Raw genomic sequence first — 23,764 nt, 5'->3', positions numbered from 1 at the left:
AAGACAAAATACTTAAGTCCTGCCAAGTTAATTCAAAATTAACTTATTAGACTGGCTTCGAAACAGGTGTTGAGTGCCATAATACATGACGTTCTAAACGCACCCCCTCCCTTATTTTGGATACAACCCAAGACATTACTAAATTTGATAAAATGTTGGTTGTAATAAGATACGTCAATATTAAGAAAAAACTAAATATGCTGACCAAGGCAGTAATTTATTTTATTAAAATAAAACAAAAGACTTTTGTACTTGATACAGAGTCTGAAGAAGACCTTGCTAGAAGGTTGAAACGTTACGTTCGTTTATGTTTTTAATAAAATAAATTACTGCCTTGGTCAGCATATTTAGTTTTTCATAATCATGGAAACAAGGCTTAATGGTGTTATAAGTCAATATTAAACCTACTGTCTTAATCTTTCGTATATATTTTTTTTACATTGAATCATATTAAAATGTATTTTCATATTTTCATATTTTCATATTTGTATGTACGTATATACGTAATGTACGTATGCGTGTATTAATATTTTAGAAAGAAAACCTTATTTTAACGAGAAGGGGCGTACAACTGCAAGTTGCTGGGTGGGGGGGGGGCGCAGAGCATGTTAGTTATGCTACTGGGCGGAGCGCAGATTTCGATCCATAAGTACAGCATTCACTCAAGTACAATAGTGTTCCAATCTTCAAACTAGCTGCAGAAATATCTTCATGTAAATTTATAGTAGTTTTTGCAATCATGAAACTAGGTGCCATTTATATTATTTGAAGCTATGAAAACTAATCTTTTCCAAAAGTTTCAATTTTACAATTTATTTATTTAGTTTACATAACACAACGATCGATTATTTGATTAATTCTCTGCATTAAAAAAATCTGTCTATTATAAATTTTAGGATTATCACTAAGGTTTTAATTCCATCATGTTGAGATTCAGAATACTTGTAGGCTACAGTCACCCACAATTCACAAAGGTAATAGTAAGCAAATTGTTCCTCGGTACTTTCATTATTTTTATTCTACATCCACTGTGTTGTTTTAAGCAACATAATTCTGTTGGCGAGAAGCACATGCTGTTCTCTCCTTGTTGAAGTTTTTATTTCAATTCATCATCATCACTAGACACCGGATTTTTATGTAATATCAAAGTACAAAATATGTACATAAATATGTAACAATAATTGATGTACCTTAATATGTATTATAAAAAGGATATGTAGCTAAATACAGGGTGCTCTGAAATTCCCCTTACAAACTCCTAGGGCTAGTAGAGGGGACTGTAGACAATATTTGGAATAGGAACCCTTGTCCGGAAATGTACCGTTTCCGTGCTACAACCATGACAATGTGTTGGATGTGCCTGTGTTGGTATGCAACCGGGTAGGCAGTACATGACGTCAGAAGATCACCTGATGGCACGTGGCGTCTACCCTGCCGTGGTATCCCGCCTGGAGCCCCCTTTCACGTGCCTGTGCGTCTCCTATGAACATGGTTGATTCGGAAAATGATTCGTTGGTACAATGTGTGCAACGACGTTGGTGGTCGTCACATCGAGCCACTGTTGTAGTTGAGTAGTGCCGTATGCGACACATCCAGTGCAGAAGACAGAAACAAATTGTTGCGTTCCACTGTCGACGCAGGTGTTGATCAATGAATGGTACGTTTCTTTTTTGTTCCCTTGGCATTGTTACCAAATAAATTTGTTTGTATCATGGACTGAGTTACACGCCATTCACTTCTGTACCTTACGTACAACCTCATTTGACATGGTTGTAATAAATGATTACACTTTAGGTCATCAGGTGATCTTCTGACGTCATGTACTACCTATCCAGTTGCATACCAACACAGGCACATCCAACACATTGTTATGGTTGTAGCACGGAAACGGTTCCTATTCCAAATATTGTCTACTCAGTCCCCTCTACTAGCCCTAGGAGTTTGTAAGCACCCTGTACGTAGTATCATAAAATATGTAATATTAATAATAATCGAGTATCCAAGCAATTTCAAGAATTCTGCTAGATATTTATTTTATTTGAACATATTCAACGTAATTTTAAAGACGTAAGTTGTTCAAATTAAAATTTGTATCAAATTTATAAACTCAAAAAAGCGCAGCAACGTGCACATATTAAAGAAACCAATTTTGTACTTTTCACATGGTAAATTATTGTAGAATATGTAAATCTGTACGAGAGCTCTTCGTAACTTTGAAAACAAATTGTAAAAAAAAGCGTCTACAGAAGGAACAATCCAATGAAAATACATAGCTACTTTTGTACTTTTTTGTACAAGGGAACATATTGTGTACCTCGCTATGTACAGGAAAGTAGCTTTCTTGTCCACCGATGTCAAGTTTCTAGGTGCTTTGCCTAGACCTAAAAGCGAAACTAAAATATGTAACAAGAAAAAGGGGGGAGCACTATGCATTTATGATTGATTAGAAAATTTGACATCACATGAGATACAAATTTTCTTCATCATGTTTCAGAGATCGTAAATAGACGAAAAAGGATCAAGATAGGAAAAATATGTTGCCGAAATATGTTGTTTTATGTAAAGTAAATGAGCAAATAGGCTATGTAAAATATATAATATCCTGGTTAATATGTAAAAATATGTAACATACAACTTCTGCAAAATGATGTCAGTTACATAATTCGGTGACATTTTCGTGTTCAAGGTATGTATGTAGAAAGCAATAGAATAAGTAATTACATACAAATCCTGGCTCTAATCATCAAATTGTTAAAAAAGAGACTGGAGAAGAATGGTGATGGACAATTCGCCTACTATTACTTTTGCCATTGGGTGTACAAAAGACAATTGAGTAATATACTGCAACAAATTATATGTAGAAATTAGATATGTACAGTCGTGGGGGAAAATATTTCCCCCATAGAACCTGAATACGAGTAGTCCTATGGAGGAAGTATTATTTCCACGACTGTAACTCATGACAGTTTTGTAAGCTGAAGTGTGCTTTGTTATTTTAAATATACAGAATGTCCAAGAAGTCCCATACCCACACTTGCATATATCATGTTGCAACTGTGTGGAAAATTGGCAGGTATTCTTTAATTCTCAATATTACATTCGCTTTATACTCTCAGAAAAATTGGTAGTGAACTAACTGAACCTGTTGATTACAAAGCCGTTCATGTATTAAGTGTTTATTATTAATAGAAAGTTGAAAGTATGCAAACATGGGTTGATTCGACATAATTTAAATTTTTGTTTCTTATATTGTTGTCATGGTAACTTTTTGATTTTGTTTGCTTGCAAGAATGTTGTAATGTAAATAGATAAATACACATGTTACAATAAATAAATGTCATATATACTATGTTACTATGCAATATAATGTAAGAGTGCGGTGACTTCTTGGACTCTGTGGATGTTACTGTATAAATTTATACTAAAATGACCACGTGTGAATACTGCAGAAATCACACAGAAGAGCAAGTGGAATACGGCAGATTTACACTCTTAAAACGAAGGGGAGTCAATTCATTCTATTCATATTACCAGTGGCGCGCCCAAAGGGGGTTGATGGAGGTCATACCCTACAGTTTGGTCCATTATTCCTGAAAAAGGAGCGTCAAAGGCAGGAAGAAATTGCAGAACGAGGCCTGGCTACTACAAAAGATTACGTAACTCCCCCTTTCAAAGCTCCTGGGCACGCCACTGCATATTAGCCCTCTCCAAGTAATTAGTAGGGAATGGAGTTGAGTGTGCTGTACCACACTTTATCATGTGCATTTTAAACTTTTTAGAAATATTTAACAGACAGATGACTTACTTAGGATTGGTATGTGATAAAATTCTCTCTGTTGTTTATGCTAAAGAGATAGTTACGTATGAACTTTGCCGTCATATTTTGTGCCCTACTTTGCCCTTATAATTGCAGTAATATGGAAATAAGCAATAACGATTGATAAGAGCAATATTTTTTTGCCATCTTCGAAATATTGCTGCTTGCAATATTGCTGGTACTTTTCGCAAGCCCTTCTGATAATATTCCTTAAAGTGTCGTAGTTATGTCATAGTCTCACTCTTCGTTTATTAAAAACCTTTTCTTCTCCTCAACAGTGGCCTCACTCAAGGGTTTTCCTTTGCCGTAAAATATGTCTTCCCCATAAATTCGATCTTTGAGTCGGTACGTGCCGAAGATCTAGGGAAAGTAAAAAAAAATGTCATTAACAATATAAATAAGGGACAAATGTGGTGATATACTTAATTACAACAACGAAGTTGTTTCATTTACTCTATAATTGCGATATGTTCTATATACAAGGTTGTATCAAAAAGTAAGGTGAATTTGTCTGTAAAACCCAGAGTTTTTTTATGTAGCTAATTAAATTTTTTGTATGTGTCAGATACCAAGTTGATGCAAGTCTGACGGCAATTACAGTCTTCTACATCAACCCGTCTGGTACCTAGAGCAATTCAAAGATGGCGCAACGACTTGAACATTACTCCAAGGAGGAGGTGCGCAGTGTTATTCGTTTTATTCGTTTTTTATGGGTCAAGGGAAAGAAACCATCTGAAATTCATCGAGAATTGTTGGAGGTCTATGGAGAAGGTGTTATGTTGCAGAAACAAGTGTACGTGTGGTGTAACTCATTTGCAACTGGTGGGAGTAGTGTGACAGATTATGACAGAAGTGGCAGACCAGCAACGTCCATCACCGACAGCAATGTGTGAGACGTGGATGCGATGATTCGTGAAGACAGAAGAGTCAGGTTGCATGACATTGCTGATGCATTGAGCATCTCATATGGTTCAGTGAGGAGTATCGTCCATGACCAACTTGGCTTCACGAAAGTGTGTGCGCGCTGGGTGCCCAAAAATCTGAGTGAGGACCGAAAACACCACCGAATGGGCATTTCCCTCACCCACCTCACACGATATGCCCACGAAGGCAGTGGTTCCTATGTCGAATTTTAGTGTGATACCATGTGTCAAACATACTAGTTTCATATTTTTTCTATGCACGTTTTTCAATAAATCGAAAATTCACCTTACTTTTTGATACGCCATAGTACTATAACTATTACTACTGCTACTACTAATAAATTGTTTTATTACGCGGACGAAAGGGACTGTTCAGCCAACTAACACTTGTTTATATAATATTGCATAAAAACTGAACATGAGCAGTAAGCTATATATAAAATAATACATATACATGGCTGTATATAAGGGGAGGGCTAAACGGGTCCAAATTATATGTATAACCAAATCAACAATTAATCATTTCATTATATTATTTGGAAGAACGTTGAACGTGGAAAGATTTATTTGTTTTTTATATCGGATGGTCACGTATTATTCAATTATAATAACGTTATTTTCATCATAATCTAAGCAGTTTCAGAATACGTTATGGAAAAAAATATGCTGTAATTGAATTAATTGTACAGTATGTAGTCTCAAGAAGTGATAATTCAGGTACATTTTGATAGATTATTTCGAAAGTTGAAAACATAAATATGAATGCACTCGTACAATAAACATAATAAAGGATAATAATGTTATTATTAATAGATGCACATTAATATATACAGTGATAATATTTAAAAGGAAATATATTATTTATTAATTGTAAATTGTTTAATGGTAGAAGCAAAAATTAGCAACCCTTTTACATATATAACAATTAACATCAAGCAATAGTTATTACTATTAATGTTAATGGTCTATCTATAACTATGAATAGTTTACATTCTTGGGCTACTGAAAGTTGAAACTATCCTTTCATTTCTCTATATGTATTCAGCCATTTTTACCTGTAGGAAACTCACAAAATTAAATGAACACACATACCGTTTAAATACAAATTCAAAAGGCATTATTAATAATGAAATTTCACGTGCTGATACCTACAGTGCGCAAAATGACTGTCATTTCTCAATTAGTGTAAATCTTATACATTAATTCTGGAGCATGCATGGTTGTTTTAGGAATGGCTACACAGTCCGGATAACGGATCTCTGGATTTCAAATTATCCGATATCTGTTTCGGATGCGAATTTCTGGATAATTTGGATATCCGTATAGTACAGATTTGATAAAGGATTTCCCTACGTTGTGTAAATATTTTAAGTTACAATTATAGAGTAGATATAGAAAGTTTATTTTCACTGGAAAAAAGTTACTGAAATTGTTGTGGTTTCATTAACATACTCAGCAAACATTTCCATAGTAGGTTCATATTATACAGTATCAGAAACAGAAAAATGTATAGGCTATTTACATAATTTTTTTTTAATCAAACTGTTCAAATATTTTGCAATGCCTTTGTATAAAAAAAACATATATCTATACATGGGCGTCGCCAGAAAATTTTGTGGGGGGGGGGGGGGGGGTTGGGCAAATGATAAAAGTTGAATAGTAGAAAAAAATAAGTATTATTACCACTGTTATAAATGTTGTTATACAATGGTAAATTGTATAAACTAACAAAAATAAATTTTATTCGAAAGAATAATAATGATGATGACAATGGTATTAATAATTATTATTATATATTAGCGTCTTTTTTTTTTTTAAAAAAAATCGATTTAAATAAAGAAACATCAAAAATGATGTAAAAAATTAAAAATCATTATGTTTATCCACTCTGCTCTGCAGGCAGAACCACCCTTGCTTACCTTATCCAAGCATGACATATTGAGTGCAAAGTTTACATGGAAGTACTGATGGTGATTGTCGTGGAACATAGTTCCAGGTTGCCATGGCTGCCACCAGTGGGGTTTGAAGTCTATTCCCGAATGATCCAACATCCCTTGGTAGAAGTCATACGTCACTATGGTGAGATATGGCACTGGAATTGTCAAAGAAACAAATAATGAAAAAAGTAATGTTGTGCACCACATAGCAATTCTGTCTTAAATAATTTCACAGCACTGAAAACTAAGAAGGATGCATTTGGTTTGAACCGTCCCAGAAATATTAGTGTTGTTAGTAGAAGTACGAGGGTTAGTCAATAATTATCCGCAATGCAGTTATATTCATGTTTCGTTGGCAACATTGTCGATTTTTGGCGCGCATTACTACTGCCCGCGCCAAAAATATTGAGCGCTCTATTTAAGTGCTTGTCAATTTTTTATTCATGGGAGGAAATAAAATTCACAGCTGCCTCAATGTAAAACAAGAACTACACTAGCTCCAAGATTTCTGAAACATCTGAAAATATGCGAACTACAAGCTTCCCCGAACGAGCAGCTAGGGACAGCATTAACACCTTGGGAAATAGGCCTACATGCAAACAGCACCAAACCTGATGTGCCTAACCTATCCACGTATACATATAATAACTTAAGTAAACAAAATATAACTTTCCAAACCTATTTATATGCTTATTTATGCTAGCATATGCCTACGTGGATTGGTTAGGCAGGCCAGGTTTGGTGCAGTTAGCATGTATTTCCCAAGGTGCTAATGCTGTTCCTAAACGCTCGTTTCCCCTAGGCTTAAAATAGCGACACTAGCGCCACTGCTCAAATGCATGTAAGCTTTTGGACAAAAGTAAGACAAAGTGATTTTTAACTCTGTTCTTTATTCAGACAAAATGTTTGCAAAAGCATAACTTTTCTTGTGTGTTGTGTTCTTTGTTTTTACATAAGTCGGTGCCTTGTAATCAAGTGATCCCGGGTTCGATACCCGGTGGAGGCATATTGCACAGTGGTTCGGATCCCAATTTAAACTGTAAGTTCATTTCCGATTAGCCTATCTGTTAGTGTTGCCCACGAGACGGGACAGGCTTTTTAAAATTCGAGACGGGACGAGACTGACCACCTGTCTCGTCTCGTCTCGTTTTCGAGACGAGACACGAGACGGGACGAGACGGCTCCTGAAGAGTCTCGTCTCGTCTCGAAAGTCTCGAAAAAATATAAGCAAAATAACTAATCAATTACAAATATTTATTTATTCGGAATAAAGCATTTTCTTTGGAAACCCAAAACAGCTTCTATTACAGGAATAGAGATCTGTAAGATTCCCCCTCGAAAAATCCTAATTCGTCACACGTTGTCCGTAACGAATTTGCCCAGACTTTAGCCTCGTGTCCCTGTATCTTCCTACTGAAATTTCCTCAGAATACCTTATATGTGGCAACTATCTGCTACCCCAAGAGCTCTCTTCCATTCATCCTTGCGCAAAACGATCTGGAGGTAGTCACTGCCATTGTTTTCTACGGCCCTGTTCCAGCCATACTGGCGACAATCGTCATAAAATTTCTCGCCCAAACAGACCCTTCTTTCATTTGCGACCCTCTTCCGTGTCGCTTGTCACATTGAACAAGTCACAGGAGAGAAGCGACAAGCAACATGTTTCGCTTGGATACGAACCCTCAGTAAACGCAACCTTCCGAACCGAAGCAGCACGTGTCTCTTGTCGCTTGCGTGTCGCTCAAATTGGGTCGTTTTCTTAATATCGAGCGTAGAATCGCCTCGATCTGTTGGTATTGCCCGTGCGGTGAATACTTTTATCATAAACGGAACGGAAGGGGGTCCTGTCGCTTGTCACTTCAGTGCAAACCCCCGTGTGGCTTGTCGCCTGTCGCGTGTTCCTTCTGTCTGAAAGCTCCCTGCGTGTACGATGGATAAAGAGTGGATGGGAGCTAGAAAAGCAAGGCAGATTCTATACATTATCTAGCTATTGATAATCAACAAACTTTATTTGATATACTCATGTTCTTATGATTAAGGAATCATATTTATTCTCACTATAGCTACAGTGAGCAAAGTGATTACAGGTTTAACCAATTTTCGAGAATAATATTTTGTGATTTCTCCCAGTTATAACTTTTGTTGCCATAATATCCTGGATACTTTCACGAGACAGGACGAGACGAGACGAGACAGAACCCTTCGAGACGAGACGGGACAAACGAATATTTTCGAGACGAGACAGCATTTTCACGAGAAAAGACGAGACAGACCCAAGTCTCGTCTCGTCTCGTCTCGTGGGCAACACTACTATCTGTGCATAACGTGTAATCAAACTCAAACCCATTGAAGCTTGTTTATGTGGAAATATGTCAATCACACATAATATTATCATCATTTGTTGGACCGCTGCAATTAATGCTTAATGCAATGTTGCAATATCGATAATACTCAGCCAAGTGACAATACATATCAAAATGGTGGTCGTGGAACAAAAATCAAATATCCATATTTCATATTTGCATATTATGCGAACTGCAAAGGTTAGACAGAATTGTTTTTCTTGGCAACCAGCTCCCGCGTTATTTTTTTCGCCTCGTTGCTATACGAATGCACGTCCACTCTCTCGAAGTGAGCCGAGAAGTTTTTTGTTACTAAGCGAAGTGCCACGTCCAGTGGAGCATTCTAGAGACGCTGTATAGAACCGTCATTATTACATGAGTTGTGGCTGTGAACTAGGGCAGCGTATGAAAGCAATATTTCAAGTGGTGTGTAGCTACACGTTAGGGAGAATTCACACCGAAGAGACATGCGACACGTGTCGCGTGGAAGCGAACCCTCAGTAATCAATGCAACCTTTCGAACCGAACAGACACGGCAAGCTGCACGTGTCGCATGTCGCTTACGTGCCTCTATGACTGTGCCGTTTTCTCAATACCGTGCATCGTGTCGCCTCAGTTTGATGTTCGCGGATGCGCAGTGAATGCTTCACTCCAACGAGCTATATTTAGACTCTAGAAGAGAGCCCAACCGGAGGCCTTACAACATGTTCGAATCTCAAATTTGTTGATGTAATAAAGGATATGTACAATGTTTTAAGATTTAAGCACAACGTTCTTTTCGCTTTATCAATTTTTTTGATGCAGTTATCGGCTGTAATTTGCCTTCAGCATCGTGTAAAGAGGCCATGTTTTTTTTACCAATTACGACGTTACTGCTTTTATTTAAAAAGAAAAACAGCATATGGAGGCACTTTAGTCCAAAACAGATCAATCAACATGGTAAAGTACTCTAGTGCATTGTTTCCCAAATGCAGGGCCGCGAGCCGATACCGTACCCTCGTATTAGCCATACTGAACTGCGAAATGTTCTGCTGAAAGTTGTTGACAACTATCATAATCTCAATATTATATTTGAGTTGTGAGTTTTCGTTTTTAAGTCCATTTTATACACAAATGTACTTATCAGGACTCGACCTACAGTTTAAAGTGGGACCCGCGCCAGTATGTGCCTCCACATGTTATCGAATCCGGGATCACTTAATTACAAGGAGACGACGTTACTACTTCGTCATCCATATTATTATATTTGTCAACAATCCTACAAACGTAATCAAACTATTATTACTCTTTATTATTATGCCAGAATATATTTATCAATATTTAATTTCATAGGTGCATGTTAATTCATGCAAACAATCTTAAATACTGTAAAGATTTACGAGTAAAATTCTTGGGCTAAGGGCATTGACTTAAAAAAAAAATATCGGGACATGGTTTCACGAAGGTTAAGAACCATTTCTCTAGTGTTTAGGTATTCGCTTTATCCAAGCTGGAAAGTCTAGCGTATACAATTTGATGTCAGTGCATATTATTTCTCAGTTTTCTCATGCACAACATGCCTCTCTCGAGTTTAATTAACTTACACAAATTTTACAACGCGATTTAGATGTAAGGATGTCTCTTGTTACGTTTTTTCGGGTGACTAATAAACTGATTAATGCAGTTATATCTGTACCATCATGTGAATTGAGCAAAGAAACAAGTATAGCTTGCCGCGTGTCGAGTACATCTTGTCTCTTCGGTGTGAAACTCTCGTGTCGTGTGTCCCTTAAATGTTCAAGCTGCCACCACTACGCGACACTATGATTAAGTGTATTTTGCGAAATAACACAAAATTTAGATGCGCCTTTGTTCGAAATACATACAAAACATGTTACTTGACACAGAGGTTTATTTCGAACACTTCTTTGACCATATTTGTGCGTTGATATCACTGGAATGCATTTTTCCTTCCGTTTCCTTTTGTTATTCAACTGGTGTACATCGCGGGCACTAAAAAAAATCGGAAAATAATCCTCTAATCTAATAATTTGCACTTCAAGTGTTGGTTAAATATATACCATTTCTTAAAACATTCACACACGTATTTAATAATGGTAGAGGAGAAGGTCTAAATATGGGCGAAGGTTTAAATATGGGTTTTGGAGTTATCAGCGCTTCCGGGTGCTGCAGCCTGGCAGAGGCTATGGGAACTGGTTATCTGTCAAGAACAAAGGTTGCGGCGCCAATTCGCAAGAGAAATTGGTGGTTAGTTTCGGCCTTGGACGCTGTTATAGAATTGCGACCTCCGAAAACTTTTTGCAGGTATGTTTTAACTCGGCGTTTTCTGAATTCTCATCTGCTTTGTTTAGGTTATGATATTAGCGGTACATAAAACAAATGTGGGCTTTTATAATGCCATGATTTGTTTGTGAAATATGTACCACAGAGAGCGAGAATAAAATGAAGAAGAAAAATAGCGCGATGGTCTAAATATGCGCTTTGACACGAGGTCTAATGCCCAGATCACATTTTCAACAAATATTTGGATGTTTTTCTTAATTTCGATTCTTCCCATTCCGCGTGAGTTTCAAAACAACAGATTATTCATAAATATGAATTTCATATTCTTTTAGCGATAAATGACTGGTTGTTTTAAAAAAAAATAATTGCTTTTTGTGATATCGCCACTAATAGCCCATATTTAGACCACAATTTTGAAATACATCATTTTACCATTTTTTGGAAATTGCTGGGTTTTTTTTTAAGAAAAATTGAGACCTTCTATACCTTCTTACTTACATGTAAGTATATATTTCATAGATATGCATTTTAAAGGCAGGTGCTTGATATATTAATTTTATTCCTCCGAAAATGACAACATAAAAAGGGGGGTCCATATTTAGACCTTTTCCTCTACTAATCTAATTCGAGATACATCATATGCTGGCATATGTATTTCATAACTTGAGGTAAGTGTCGGCAATTGGGTTGCAAAACTGGGGAAGCAAGTGCTAAAACTTAGGGGGGGAGGCAGTTTACTTTCCTTGTAGATAAGGTTTAGCATAGTGCAAGGTCAAACATGGCATGGCGCTTAATGCCGCCACTGCTTGAGATTGATATCGTCTGAACGATATATCGTCCAATACTAATACTTACCCCAGTGAACTGGTAGGAGGAAAAGCGGCAACAGAACAATGGACTGTAAGGTGAAGAACTCTATGGGGTGCATGGCCACTGAAGAGAAGGCTGTAGGCTGCTTGTATCTATGGTGGAGTTTGTGAACGGATTTGTAGATGAAAGGCAGATGAAAACAGCGATGTTGCCAATACACTAAGAACTCCTGGAAAAGACGTGCAAAATCAGAAAATATACATTTTGGCAACTTTATTAAATAACCGAGGGAGAATCAAATGAAAAAAATAATAAATTTTTAAATTTATTGGGTAGATTCTTGCACATAGGGTTCACAAGCTTGCTGCATTTTAGCATACATTGCTGATCTACATATATTTTCAAGTCTGAATTAGTGGCTGTATACCTAGGGGCGTAGTCGAGAGTATGGCATATACTCTCTCGTTAATCTTACTGATTAATTCAAACGGAAGTAGAAGTTTTGTATTTATTTAAATAATTTGTATACTTCGGGTTTCACGTGATCGGAAACATAATGTCGAGGAGGCCCATCAGTTGATCAGTTTAAGTTTCAGAAAGTCTTGAAATTTTAATCAAAAATCATTTTATTGACAAAATTGACAGTACTGCTGAATAGTACTCTAGAATAGAAGAGAAACTCAGTACATTTGAATGTGGTGGCCCTGTAAATCTAGGCATACCACACACCTCCCTTGCGTAGACTGGAGCACATGCTCCAACATAGTTTGCGTGATCTCCCCTGTTGCTGTCACTTACTCTATGGTGTTGCTCTTTACTTTGTACAACCTCAGACAAAACATCTAGGGGACTCAGGTCTGGACAAAGAGCCGCTCAGAGTCTTGGGTGCGTTTCAATAGACAACAGGGTATATTTTTTTTCATCCTGAACACCATTCATTAGCGATAATAGGAAAATATCAAGAGACTTTTGAATTACCCTGTATATGAAGATGTGGTTGGAAAACTACAATGCTGCAAATGACACTACACTAACTGAACAGTTTGTGCAAAATGTTCTAGCGACAATTGCGGTTACGTATGAAAATAGGGACTTTGGAATAGTTTCCAGTAGACAGGTAGAAAGAGATTTTACTGCTCACAATGCGAACTTTAAAATTATTTTTCCAAGTTTTTATTTTTAGTGTTGTAGTAGTAGTATTAACAGTATACAAATTGACAATTCACAAAAGCAACATCAACAAGGAAATAAAACACACATGCTGTACTGTAGCCTATAAAATCCTACTGTAGTTCGTAGGGATTTTAAAAATGCCTTCTGTATTGAAATATGACTGTCTTATACCAACTATGAATATACTGGGTGTTCCATTTACAACGCAACCCGGAGTTGGGGATAGTACAACTTTTGAACCGAAAGTGGTACACATATAATCCTTATACCAAATTGAAGCCTTGTTCATGCATATATTTTTAAACTGGGGAACAATGATTGGATTTCATTAGCGTCCACGCAGTGTTGCCAGATGTAACGGGATGTGTAAATGAAATTTTTTACAAAGCATGAAAAATGTGGCACATAACACACATGTACGGACATGTCGTCGGTAATTTTCAGTTTGGTTAGGTGGATTAGCTCGGCATCTATGGCAGTGAAATGAGATGAGATTACATTTCATTGCTTCCAAGGTTGATCGAATCTAGGACCTCTCATTCCAAAGGTATATGGTACAGACTGCAAAACACATGGTTGCCAGGTGCATGTAAGTAACACTATTTTCATGAAAATTTCCAAGTTTCTTTTCTATTGTTTCCAGTAATTGAATGATGTATACAGTTTTGAAACACACCTTTGTGGCACTGAAACACCAGCAGTGTTGCCATTGCACAGTCTTAATTTCTAAAAACAACGATTTTCCTAGTTTCCCCTTAAAGACGCCTCATCCGATTGACTATCGGTAGAAATGAACATTTCTTTTCTCACTGCCATAGATTCCGAGCTAATCCACCGAACCAAACTGAAAATTACCGTCGGCATGTCCGTACATGTGTATTATGTGTCATTTTTCATGCTTTGTAAAAAATTTCATTTACACTTCCCGTTACATTTGGCAACACTGCGTGGACACTAATGAAATCCAATCATTGTTCCCCGGTTTAAAAATATATGCATGAACAAGGCTTCACATTTGGTATAAGGATTATACGTGTACCACTTCCGGTTCCCCAACTCCGGATTGCGTTGTAAATGGATCACCCTGTATCATCATCAGTATTCTACCATCAATGTCATATTTTTGTGGAAGTTAAATGATTTCGTGAATACATTTAATAAAAAAAAATACTGCAAAACGAACTTAACATGAATACTCTTTGACCCGCTGTAGCTCAATAGTTAGGACGTCTGACTACCATGCTAAAGACGCGGGGGCGAGGGGGAGGAGAACAGGGATTGTTTCCACCTGTTCAAGCGGATTCGGCGCCCACCTAGCGTCGTATAAAGTGGGTACATGGAGGAGACTGGGGGTGGGGGGTTATAGGCGGCCAGGGGCGTGATGCTGAACACATCATCCCTGCCTTCGGTTGTGATCAAGAAAGTGTGGGGCCCTAACTCCACACTCGGAGAACTAAATGCATCATATCGATTGATGCACCAGAATGCATCGATTGATGCACTAGAGTGTGTTTCATGGCTTCTTTAAAGAATCAGATTCACATTTGATGCATTTGCATGCATTTTTGTATGTCGTGAAAGAAACACCAAAGAGCATTATTTGATTCAAGTGAGGATTTCTATCAGTCGAGATGCACTTCAATGCATTAGTTGATGCGTTTTAATGCACCAGAATGCATCTTTTTTATGATGCACTTAAATGTTTTAGACTGAGCTAAATACACTCTGTAGCTAAGACCAAACGTTTAAATGAGTCATTCAAAAAGATGCAGGAAGGTGCATCAAGGAACATCAACTAATGCATTGAAGTGCATCTCGACTGATAGAAATCCTCATTTGAATCAAATGATGCACTTTGGTGTTTCTTTCACGACATACAAAAATGCATGCAAATGCATCAAATGTGAATCTGATTCTTTGAAGATGCTATCAAACACATTTTAGTGCACTTTAGTTCATCGATGCATTCTGGTGCATCAATCGATATGATGCATTTAGTTTTCTGTGTGCACACACCGTATACGCCTTGATGGAGTGATGCAAAGCACAGGGGTGCACTTTAATTTTTACTTTGTATAGCTACCCTTGAAAATTTTCCAATTTCCTGTGTTCATTCAATGCTGAGTTTAAAGAATGGACACTTACAGTAAATACGAAGATGACTGGCCACTGCAGGACGAACCAAATCCATCCGTACTGATGAATTTCAAAGTAGAGTCCCGTCCTGGTTCCTCCGTTGATGATGTAGTACGCTATGGATGATGAGACCAAATTTCCCAGAGCCATGTTCATGCTGCCAATGAGAATTTCCTCCCTCTCCAGCTCAGGACTCAGCCACCTGGTTGGCTGACACTTCCATTCGTGGGGGCAACCCTTGCATCGACGGTAGAAGTACCACTGAAAATAAATCGATTGGTTCTTGAATGTGTGTACCCGCGCACCGAACTCGAAATTAAATATTGCCGTTTACTATACAAGCCCTTGGACCGTGCATAAGTAGTTGGAATAATAGTTAGTGTCTGTCGCTATTTAATATTCGCAATTAATTTGCACGGGTGTTAATTAATTTGCACGTACTTAGAACTAATTTGCATGTACAAGGTGGTTATAATTAAAGTGACGGTGTTCAGAGTGGTACAGCACAGGCTGTAATGAGAGTAGCAGTCTGAAACTTCGTAGATATGCTAATGAAGCAATGCGCTCGCGAATTATGCAAAAAAAAAAAAAAAAAAAATAGTTCCAATTTTCGCCACCAGGGTAAAAAAATGGCGCTGTATGCAGTCAAAACTTGGTATAGTTACAGGAAAACACTATAAATCGCAGAAAACAATACTCTTTGTAATGAAATATGGCTACAATTTCACTATTCGAATTACATGAACATTACTAAAGGAAAAAGCAACAAGCGTCACCAACAACAACCAGGGAGCTCACACAATGGTTAGGCAATGTCACCGACTTTGACGTCAGAGTTACGGAAAATTCCACGTTTTGACTGCTTACAGCGCCATTTTTTACCCTGGTGGCGAGAATTGGAACTATTTTTTTTTTGCATAATTCGCGAGCGCATTGCTTCATTAGCATATCTACGAAGTTTCAGACTGCTACTCTCATTACAGCCCGTGCTGTACCACTCTGAACACCGTCACTTTAATTATAACCACCTGGTACTTAGAATACTTTACATTTATGTATTTGCATGTTTATAACTTTTTATGAATATATAATTATTTATTTTATGAAAAATATGTATATAGAAGGTAATTAGAGGTACTAAACGCTATGCATATGTTTTTATATTATTTACTGCAAAGTATGTAATGTATGAATCGATAATATTAATGTTTATAGTTTTGAAAATAAGAGTTTATGGTTTATGAACCGCTTTGAATGGTGGTAATGGTACGAAAGAAGAAGGTCCCGGTACTCGAACCCGCGATATGTAACTGTAATAAGTGGTTAGGCCTATAGTGTATACAATGTATGTAATAATTTCATTATGTTATGAAAGACGGTGGTCTCAGACGCTAGACAGAATACGGTGAACTCCGCTCTGGGGGTAGACGAGAAAGGAGTTTGGGAGATGTTCGGTCAAGGTCAAATGACGTCACAACGTCAGAACAAAGAAAGAACCCGATTGACCAATCAGAACCGGTTTTCCCAAGGTTAACCAGTACGCAATAACAGGGGAAAGGTATGCAATACTGTAGGGCATGGGAAGGGATTGATCCAGACAACAAAGGATGTCTGCGAATGCGCAGCAAGGGTCAAATTTTTTGAAACTGCGTCGGTTGCATGCTAGAACATGTTTCTGTCAAAGTAGGCCAAGGTTTTCTAGAACACTAGAACAAAAGATGTCTGAGAATGCGTGATGTAGGTCAAATTTCTGAAGCTATGCGTCGCTTGTAGAACCGGTTTCCGCCGCCAATTAATATTCCGCTCAGGGTTTCCCCAAGGCACAGGGCGCTTTAGCGCGGGTTTTGGGCTAGAACTCTTGCATGTCAGAACAGGTTTCTGTCTAAGTAAGCCAAGGTTACCGAGAACACAAGAAAAAAGGATTTTTGAATACCCAATTAGATTGTAGCGAGAATTTTACTTTAAACAAGGAGAACGAAGCGTAAGGGTTTTATATCTGTACTAGGAAGAAGGGAGAACTATCAGGGACTGGGCCTACAGTTTTCACTATTTGCTTTTATCACGGGAGATCGAACCTAGGACCCTTTGATTATTGATTTAGGTAGTAAATTTATGTTACTGTGTGCTATTTAATATAATATTGAGTTTATTTTTTACCAAACTTTGACTTTATGTCAAACATTTTACAAGTTTAGGCTTATTATTACTCAAATAACACAATTTCATCTATTCAGGCAACATTTTTTATTATATTTTCAACACAAACTGTGTTCTTCAATTTTTAATTGTTTACTTTTCAAGTTTTGGACACACAAAGTGTATTTTGTCGACCTTTAAATTATTATTTTACCAAAATAACGCAATTTCATCTATTCAGGAAATACTTTTAGTTACATTTTCGACACACAAAGTGTGCTTAGTCAAGTTTTACTTTTTCATTTTACAAGTTTAGGCTTATTATTACTCAAATAACACAATTTAATCTGTTCAGGAAAGATTTTTAGTTACATTTTCGACACACAAAGTGTGTGTTCTCAACTTTTATCTGTTTATTTCACAAATTTATACCTATTTTTATCAAAATAACACTATTTATACTATTCAGGAAAGACTTTTAGTTATATTTTCGACACACAAAGTGTATGTTCTCAACTTTTATTTGTTTATTTCACAAGTTTAGCCTAATATTTACTCAAATAACTCGATTTGAACGTGTTTTTTATTACATTTTGGACACACACGCACTCACACACACACACACACACACATCCACACACACACACGCACACACACACACACACGCACACACACACACAGAGAGAGAGACAGATAGAGAGAGAGAGAGAGAGATTTTCCAAGTTTACAGGATTATTCTCTAGTTTACTCAAATAACACAATTTAGATTTGGTTTGAATTAAATTTTGTACACATGAAGTGTGTTTCGTCAAGTTTTACTATTTTATTTTACAAGTTTAGGCTTAATATTACTCAAATAACACAATTTAATCCAGTCAGGAAGGATTTGTTATTATATTTTGGATGCACAAAGATATGTTTTCACCTTTTTTACTGATTTTTTCCAGGGTATGTATTAATTTTTATTTATTTTGTTTTGTATTATATATACATTTACAAATTTTTAACTTAGACTTTAGTATTTCTTTAAATCTTTTCAAAAACACTAAAGAAAAAGTACTCTTAGCTAAAATGTAAGCCACAGAATATATTATTATTATTATTATTATTATTATTATTATTATTAGGGTTTACTGATTTCCACTATGCTATTTTTGGTTCTGTATTTCTATATGTATTTATTTAGGTCAGGTTACGCCTGCTACGTAGGAAAGTTTGTTTATTTTAGAGTTTGCTGAGTATTTTGTTACTCTTATACTAGGTAAAGTTTCCTAAATATATCAGGTAGGGCTCCATCCATATACTTTTGTTTTTGCTGTTTGGAGATGATGTGATTAGCATCACTCTCCATCTGCTTTTCATTTTATGTACCCAATATTATTTTGAGGCTTAGTGAATTCTAGAGCCTATTTATGCAGGAGAGAGGGCTTGAAAATTTTGATCTCAGATAACCCACAACTATTTGTAAGAGTATTTTAAAGGATATTTTATATTTATTATGTGCCACTAGAATATCAAAGCTTGCTTAATTTTTATGTTTTTAACGCTGTTATTGTATTTCTAGCTAAGGCTTACTGGATAAAGTACACGAAATGTTTATCATTTCGACTATTTACGTTTATACGAGGCCAAATTTTTAGTGTGACGAAAATTATTGTGTGTCTATAAAGACTGAAATTCCTTTACAAATGGGTCCATAACTGGACGCTTACCAACATTGTTCCTTTTTTTTTAAAAAAAAAATATAAACATTTATCAATATATTGACAATTCACAGGACAAGACGAAGTTCACAGACGACTGACTATATGGACCATAGGTCCACTTGCTAAACTTTTTTCTATGCTAGAAGAATAATTTAGCCTTATAGCCTCTTTCAAAGTATTTTTGAAGTATTACTGGTTTTTGGGTGCATCAACACTTGGGTTATTTCCATTTGGTTTATTATACGAGGCTACAATCACTATCTGAACACTGAAATTCTCTGATTGAAACTAAAAGCTTAGGCTGTAACTAGGGACTTAGTATGTATATCGACAATTTATACGACAACACGAACCTTACAAAGGATTATAGGTGACGTAGGACCACACGCCAGAGCTTTGTTAATATGCAAGAAGCACTTACAGCTAATATTACGAGGAAATGAGGTTGATTTTTACCGTTTCACAAGAATGCTATTTTTTATACACCCAATATTTGCTTTTTCAAGTAACTATTTGTACGAGAAGCACTTACAGGCCAACTCTAAAAAAGTAAAAAATACTGAACAAGGAAGCAAATAAAGATGTAAGAAAAAAAGCAAACAACCTAAGTCAAATTCAAACAGCAAGAGGAATAATCAGAAACCAACATGGCATCCAGAAAGAGAAATCCATAGTCACACCCATAGCACAGTTTAAAAAAACTACATAGCTGAAACCTTAGAGAAACATAAAACTGCAAACATAATATATCTAGATTCTTCCTAGGCATTTGGACAAACTCAACAACATAGGAATAAGATAGACAAGCTATCCTTTTTTGAGTAGAAAATTCCAAATACTCAAGTAAGCTACATCATACGTAGTACATAAGAAGAGTAAATTAACATCATCAGCAGTAAACCATCATGCAACTTCTACCTGCTGAAACAACTAAATGCCTACATTTCAGCCTAATTTACCTCTACATTAATAATACTACCAGAATACTAAGGCTTCAAAAGTGAACACTAAGAATAATGTTCAGACTAAAGTATAGGGCATCTTGCAAAGGATTATTACTCCCTACGTCTACAAGTCAATAACAATTATTCTAAATACTACGAACTTGGACAAAATATAGTCAAATACACAACACAAGAACGAAAATAATTACAAGTAAAACAGCAGACACTCAATTTGTCAAAACAATCCGGTAAAAATATTCTACAACAAACTGCCTCATAACATAAAACTGCTAAGTCCCCAAAACATATACAAATACAATCAATAAAAACTACTTGAAATGGGAAAACTGTCTACAGTCTCGCAGAGTTGATGTGAAATAACAGCAAAACTTAGAAGCATGCACAGTCAATAGTGCTCAATTTGCATAAAGTTCACATGCAAACTCTCATGACAAGGTTCAAAACAGTCTCCCAGCTCAGTTCTCATCTATACTTGGACAACAAAATCCTGCAACAAATTCTCAGAAATCCTACCTTTCCTACCCTTGCTTAAATAGCTAAAGTGCAATCTTCATACTAAAATATTGAAAAAAGGCATATCTATTTACATAAAAATGTGTACACATGTGTTTGTCTGCGTGTACTCTTAGATAAATTGATAAAAAAGCAATATAGTTATAAATCAAAGACTATACCTAATAATATTAATTTCAAAATAAGCTGATAGAAAAAGATATAATAACTACAGTATAAGCTTTTAATTTTTGTTAATTACAAAAAAATAAAAGTTAAATACAGTATATATACCTGGTCCCTTACATTGAAAAAGGAACATAAATTGAGAGTATTTGAAAATAAAATCCTTAGGAAAATATTTGGGCCTAAAACAGATGAGGAGACAGCTGAGTGGAGAAGGTTACATAATTTAGAAGTACATAATTTGTATTCATGTCCAGATATTATTAGAATTATTAAATCAAGAAGACTTAGGTGTGTAGATCATGTGGTACGAATGGGAGAGGAAAGAAGAGTATACAGGATTCTTGTTGGGAAACCTGATGGTAAAAGACCAATAGCAAGACCAAAACAAAGATGGAGAGATAATGTAGAGATGGACCTAAAGGAAATTGGTAGGGAAGGAAAGGAGTATATAGATCTTGCTCAGGACAGGGACAGATGCAAGGCATGTGTTGCTGCAGCCATGAACATTCGGGTTTAAGAAGGCTAGAGAGATAGTTAGTTATACATTAAATAAGCATAATATTTGGATTGTAAGTAGAGAATATAACAAATGTACAATGCATTGTGCGAAAACTGTCAACTTTGCATTATAAGCAGAAAATTAAACCAGTTTGCCCTAGAAATACATTTTAAGAATAGCCCAAAATAGCATGCGTAATAGAAAATTAAAAAAACTTTCTGATGCATAAAAGTACTGACTAGTGCTGAATGAATCAATTACTGTAAAATATTATTCTCTGATTCAAATAATTTAACTGTAAACATTATCTTTTGTGTGTAAAATATAATTGTTAGTTGAACTGATAAGTACAAATATTAACTTTGTACGCCTTCATACACTCTAAATAACATAACTTTGATATATAAATTAGTTACAATTTGTTAAAATTAAGTTAAACTGTAGAATTGTTTTCTTAAATAAATATAAAATAGTAAAAATACTAAACAAATAATTCCTTCTTTTCCTATTTAAAGGATGCCAAACAGTGTAAACCAGTTGTTAGTGGCTAAATAACATAAAATTTGAAGGCAGTAACAATATTTTTAAAAAATACTGTTCTTTACCTAACTTTGTGAATTAAATACTAGTACATTTTGTCAAATTATAAATAAAATATACCTATTTCTTTGGTATTAGTACTATAGTGAAGGAAAATGTTACTAAAACTTGGCTAGTACAGTAAATCTGAGAGTTTTAGCTTTATTTCTCGCGAAACACAATCTTTACCTCAATTTTGGAAGCTAGCTGAACTTTAGCGTTTCGAATTACATATAGTGAAGGCCTCTATAGTGGAAAAATACACCCACTCTGTAAAAATTTGGAAATGTTGTCTCCTTCTCTGTCGAACCAGACCAAGAGTGTTCTCAAGTGTTTCAATATATTTCTTAACATAACTAACTTTTCAAGAAAAGAATACCTTGTGCCAAGATAGCTTAGTTGGTATAGCGTTAGACTTTTAACCTATCTGTCCAGGGTTCGAGTCCCTGTCTGGGCGATAACAATTTTTTAAATTTTGTCATCGGATCTTATGCAGAAGGGATATAAAATATGTTTACAGTCTAACAGATTATTATTTATCTAAAATTTTGCAAATAAGCTTTTAAGTTTCTCAAATATCAGCATCTTTAGCTAACAGTACAGCATAACCAGTATTATTATGATAGAAAAGTTCTGGTGGTAGAACCTACACCTACTGTAATATCTGTGTGGTATTAACTTACATGCAGCCCATAACTTTTGGGACTGTTTCTCCTCCGTTACATTTCCTCGCCATTTACCCTTAGCGTCGCGATTAGCCTCAGAAGCAAAAAAAAAGCGAAATCTTATATTTGTTCTTTTTATATCTCTGAAACCACCTATACTATAGAACTACATTTAATGAATTTTGCAGTCTTCCTGTTTGATCTGTTAAATAATCCAGTCAATAAAAATATACTTGCATAGACAAATCTGTTTTTCAAATACTTTAATCGGATAATCTGCTTTTACGTGCTTCCTCAGAAATATACATAATCATAGTTCTTTATAAATTTAGCACCTGATATAGAATAAGTCGAAGTCTAGTTAGAGTTGGCCTGTAAGTGCTTCTGGTACAAGTAGTTGCTTGAAAAAGCAAATATTGGGTGTATAAAAAATAGCATTCTTGTGAAACGGTAAAAATCAACCTCATTTCCTCGTAATATTAGCTGTAAGTGCTTCTTGCATATTAACAAAGCTCTGGCGTGTGGTCCTACGTCACCTATAATCCTTTGTAAGGTTCGTGTTGTCGTATAAATTGTCGATATACATACTAAGTCCCTAGTTACAGCCTAAGCTTTTAGTTTCAATCAGAGAATTTCAGTGTTCAGATAGTGATTGTAGCCTCGTATAATAAACCAAATGGAAATAACCCAAGTGTTGATGCACCCAAAAACCAGTAATACTTCAAAAATACTTTGAAAGAGGCTATAAGGCTAAATTATTCTTCTAGCATAGAAAAAAGTTTAGCAAGTGGACCTATGGTCCATATAGTCAGTCGTCTGTGAACTTCGTCTTGTCCTGTGAATTGTCAATATATTGATAAATGTTTATATTTTTTTTTTAAAAAAAAAGGAACAATGTTGGTAAGCGTCCAGTTATGGACCCATTTGTAAAGGAATTTCAGTCTTTATAGACACACAATAATTTTCGTCACACTAAAAATTTGGCCTCGTATAAACGTAAATAGTCGAAATGATAAACATTTCGTGTACTTTATCCAGTAAGCCTTAGCTAGAAATACAATAACAGCGTTAAAAACATAAAAATTAAGCAAGCTTTGATATTCTAGTGGCAC

General features: G+C 35.8%; 1 protein-coding gene across 1 annotated transcript in view; it reads right to left on the bottom strand.

Moving 5' to 3' along the window:
- Positions 1-392: 392 nt before the first annotated feature.
- LOC146003291 (uncharacterized) overlaps positions 393-23,764 on the bottom strand; it is a 35,825-nt gene continuing 12,453 nt past the window's right edge. Inside the window, exons 3-6 of the mRNA XM_083141530.1 lie at positions 15,431-15,682; positions 12,158-12,341; positions 6,660-6,832; positions 393-4,177 (exon numbers count right to left, since the gene is read on the bottom strand). Coding sequence (XP_082997656.1) covers positions 4,055-4,177; positions 6,660-6,832; positions 12,158-12,341; positions 15,431-15,682 — 732 coding nt within the window. The 3' untranslated portion in view covers positions 393-4,054. The remainder of the gene's footprint in view (positions 4,178-6,659; positions 6,833-12,157; positions 12,342-15,430; positions 15,683-23,764) is intronic.

The sequence above is a fragment of the Lepisma saccharinum genome, chromosome 20 (assembly GCF_977018435.1).
Source record: "Lepisma saccharinum chromosome 20, izLepSacc3.1, whole genome shotgun sequence".
NCBI lineage: Eukaryota > Metazoa > Arthropoda > Insecta > Zygentoma > Lepismatidae > Lepisma > Lepisma saccharinum.
This window is presented reverse-complemented; position numbering and strand designations above follow the sequence as displayed.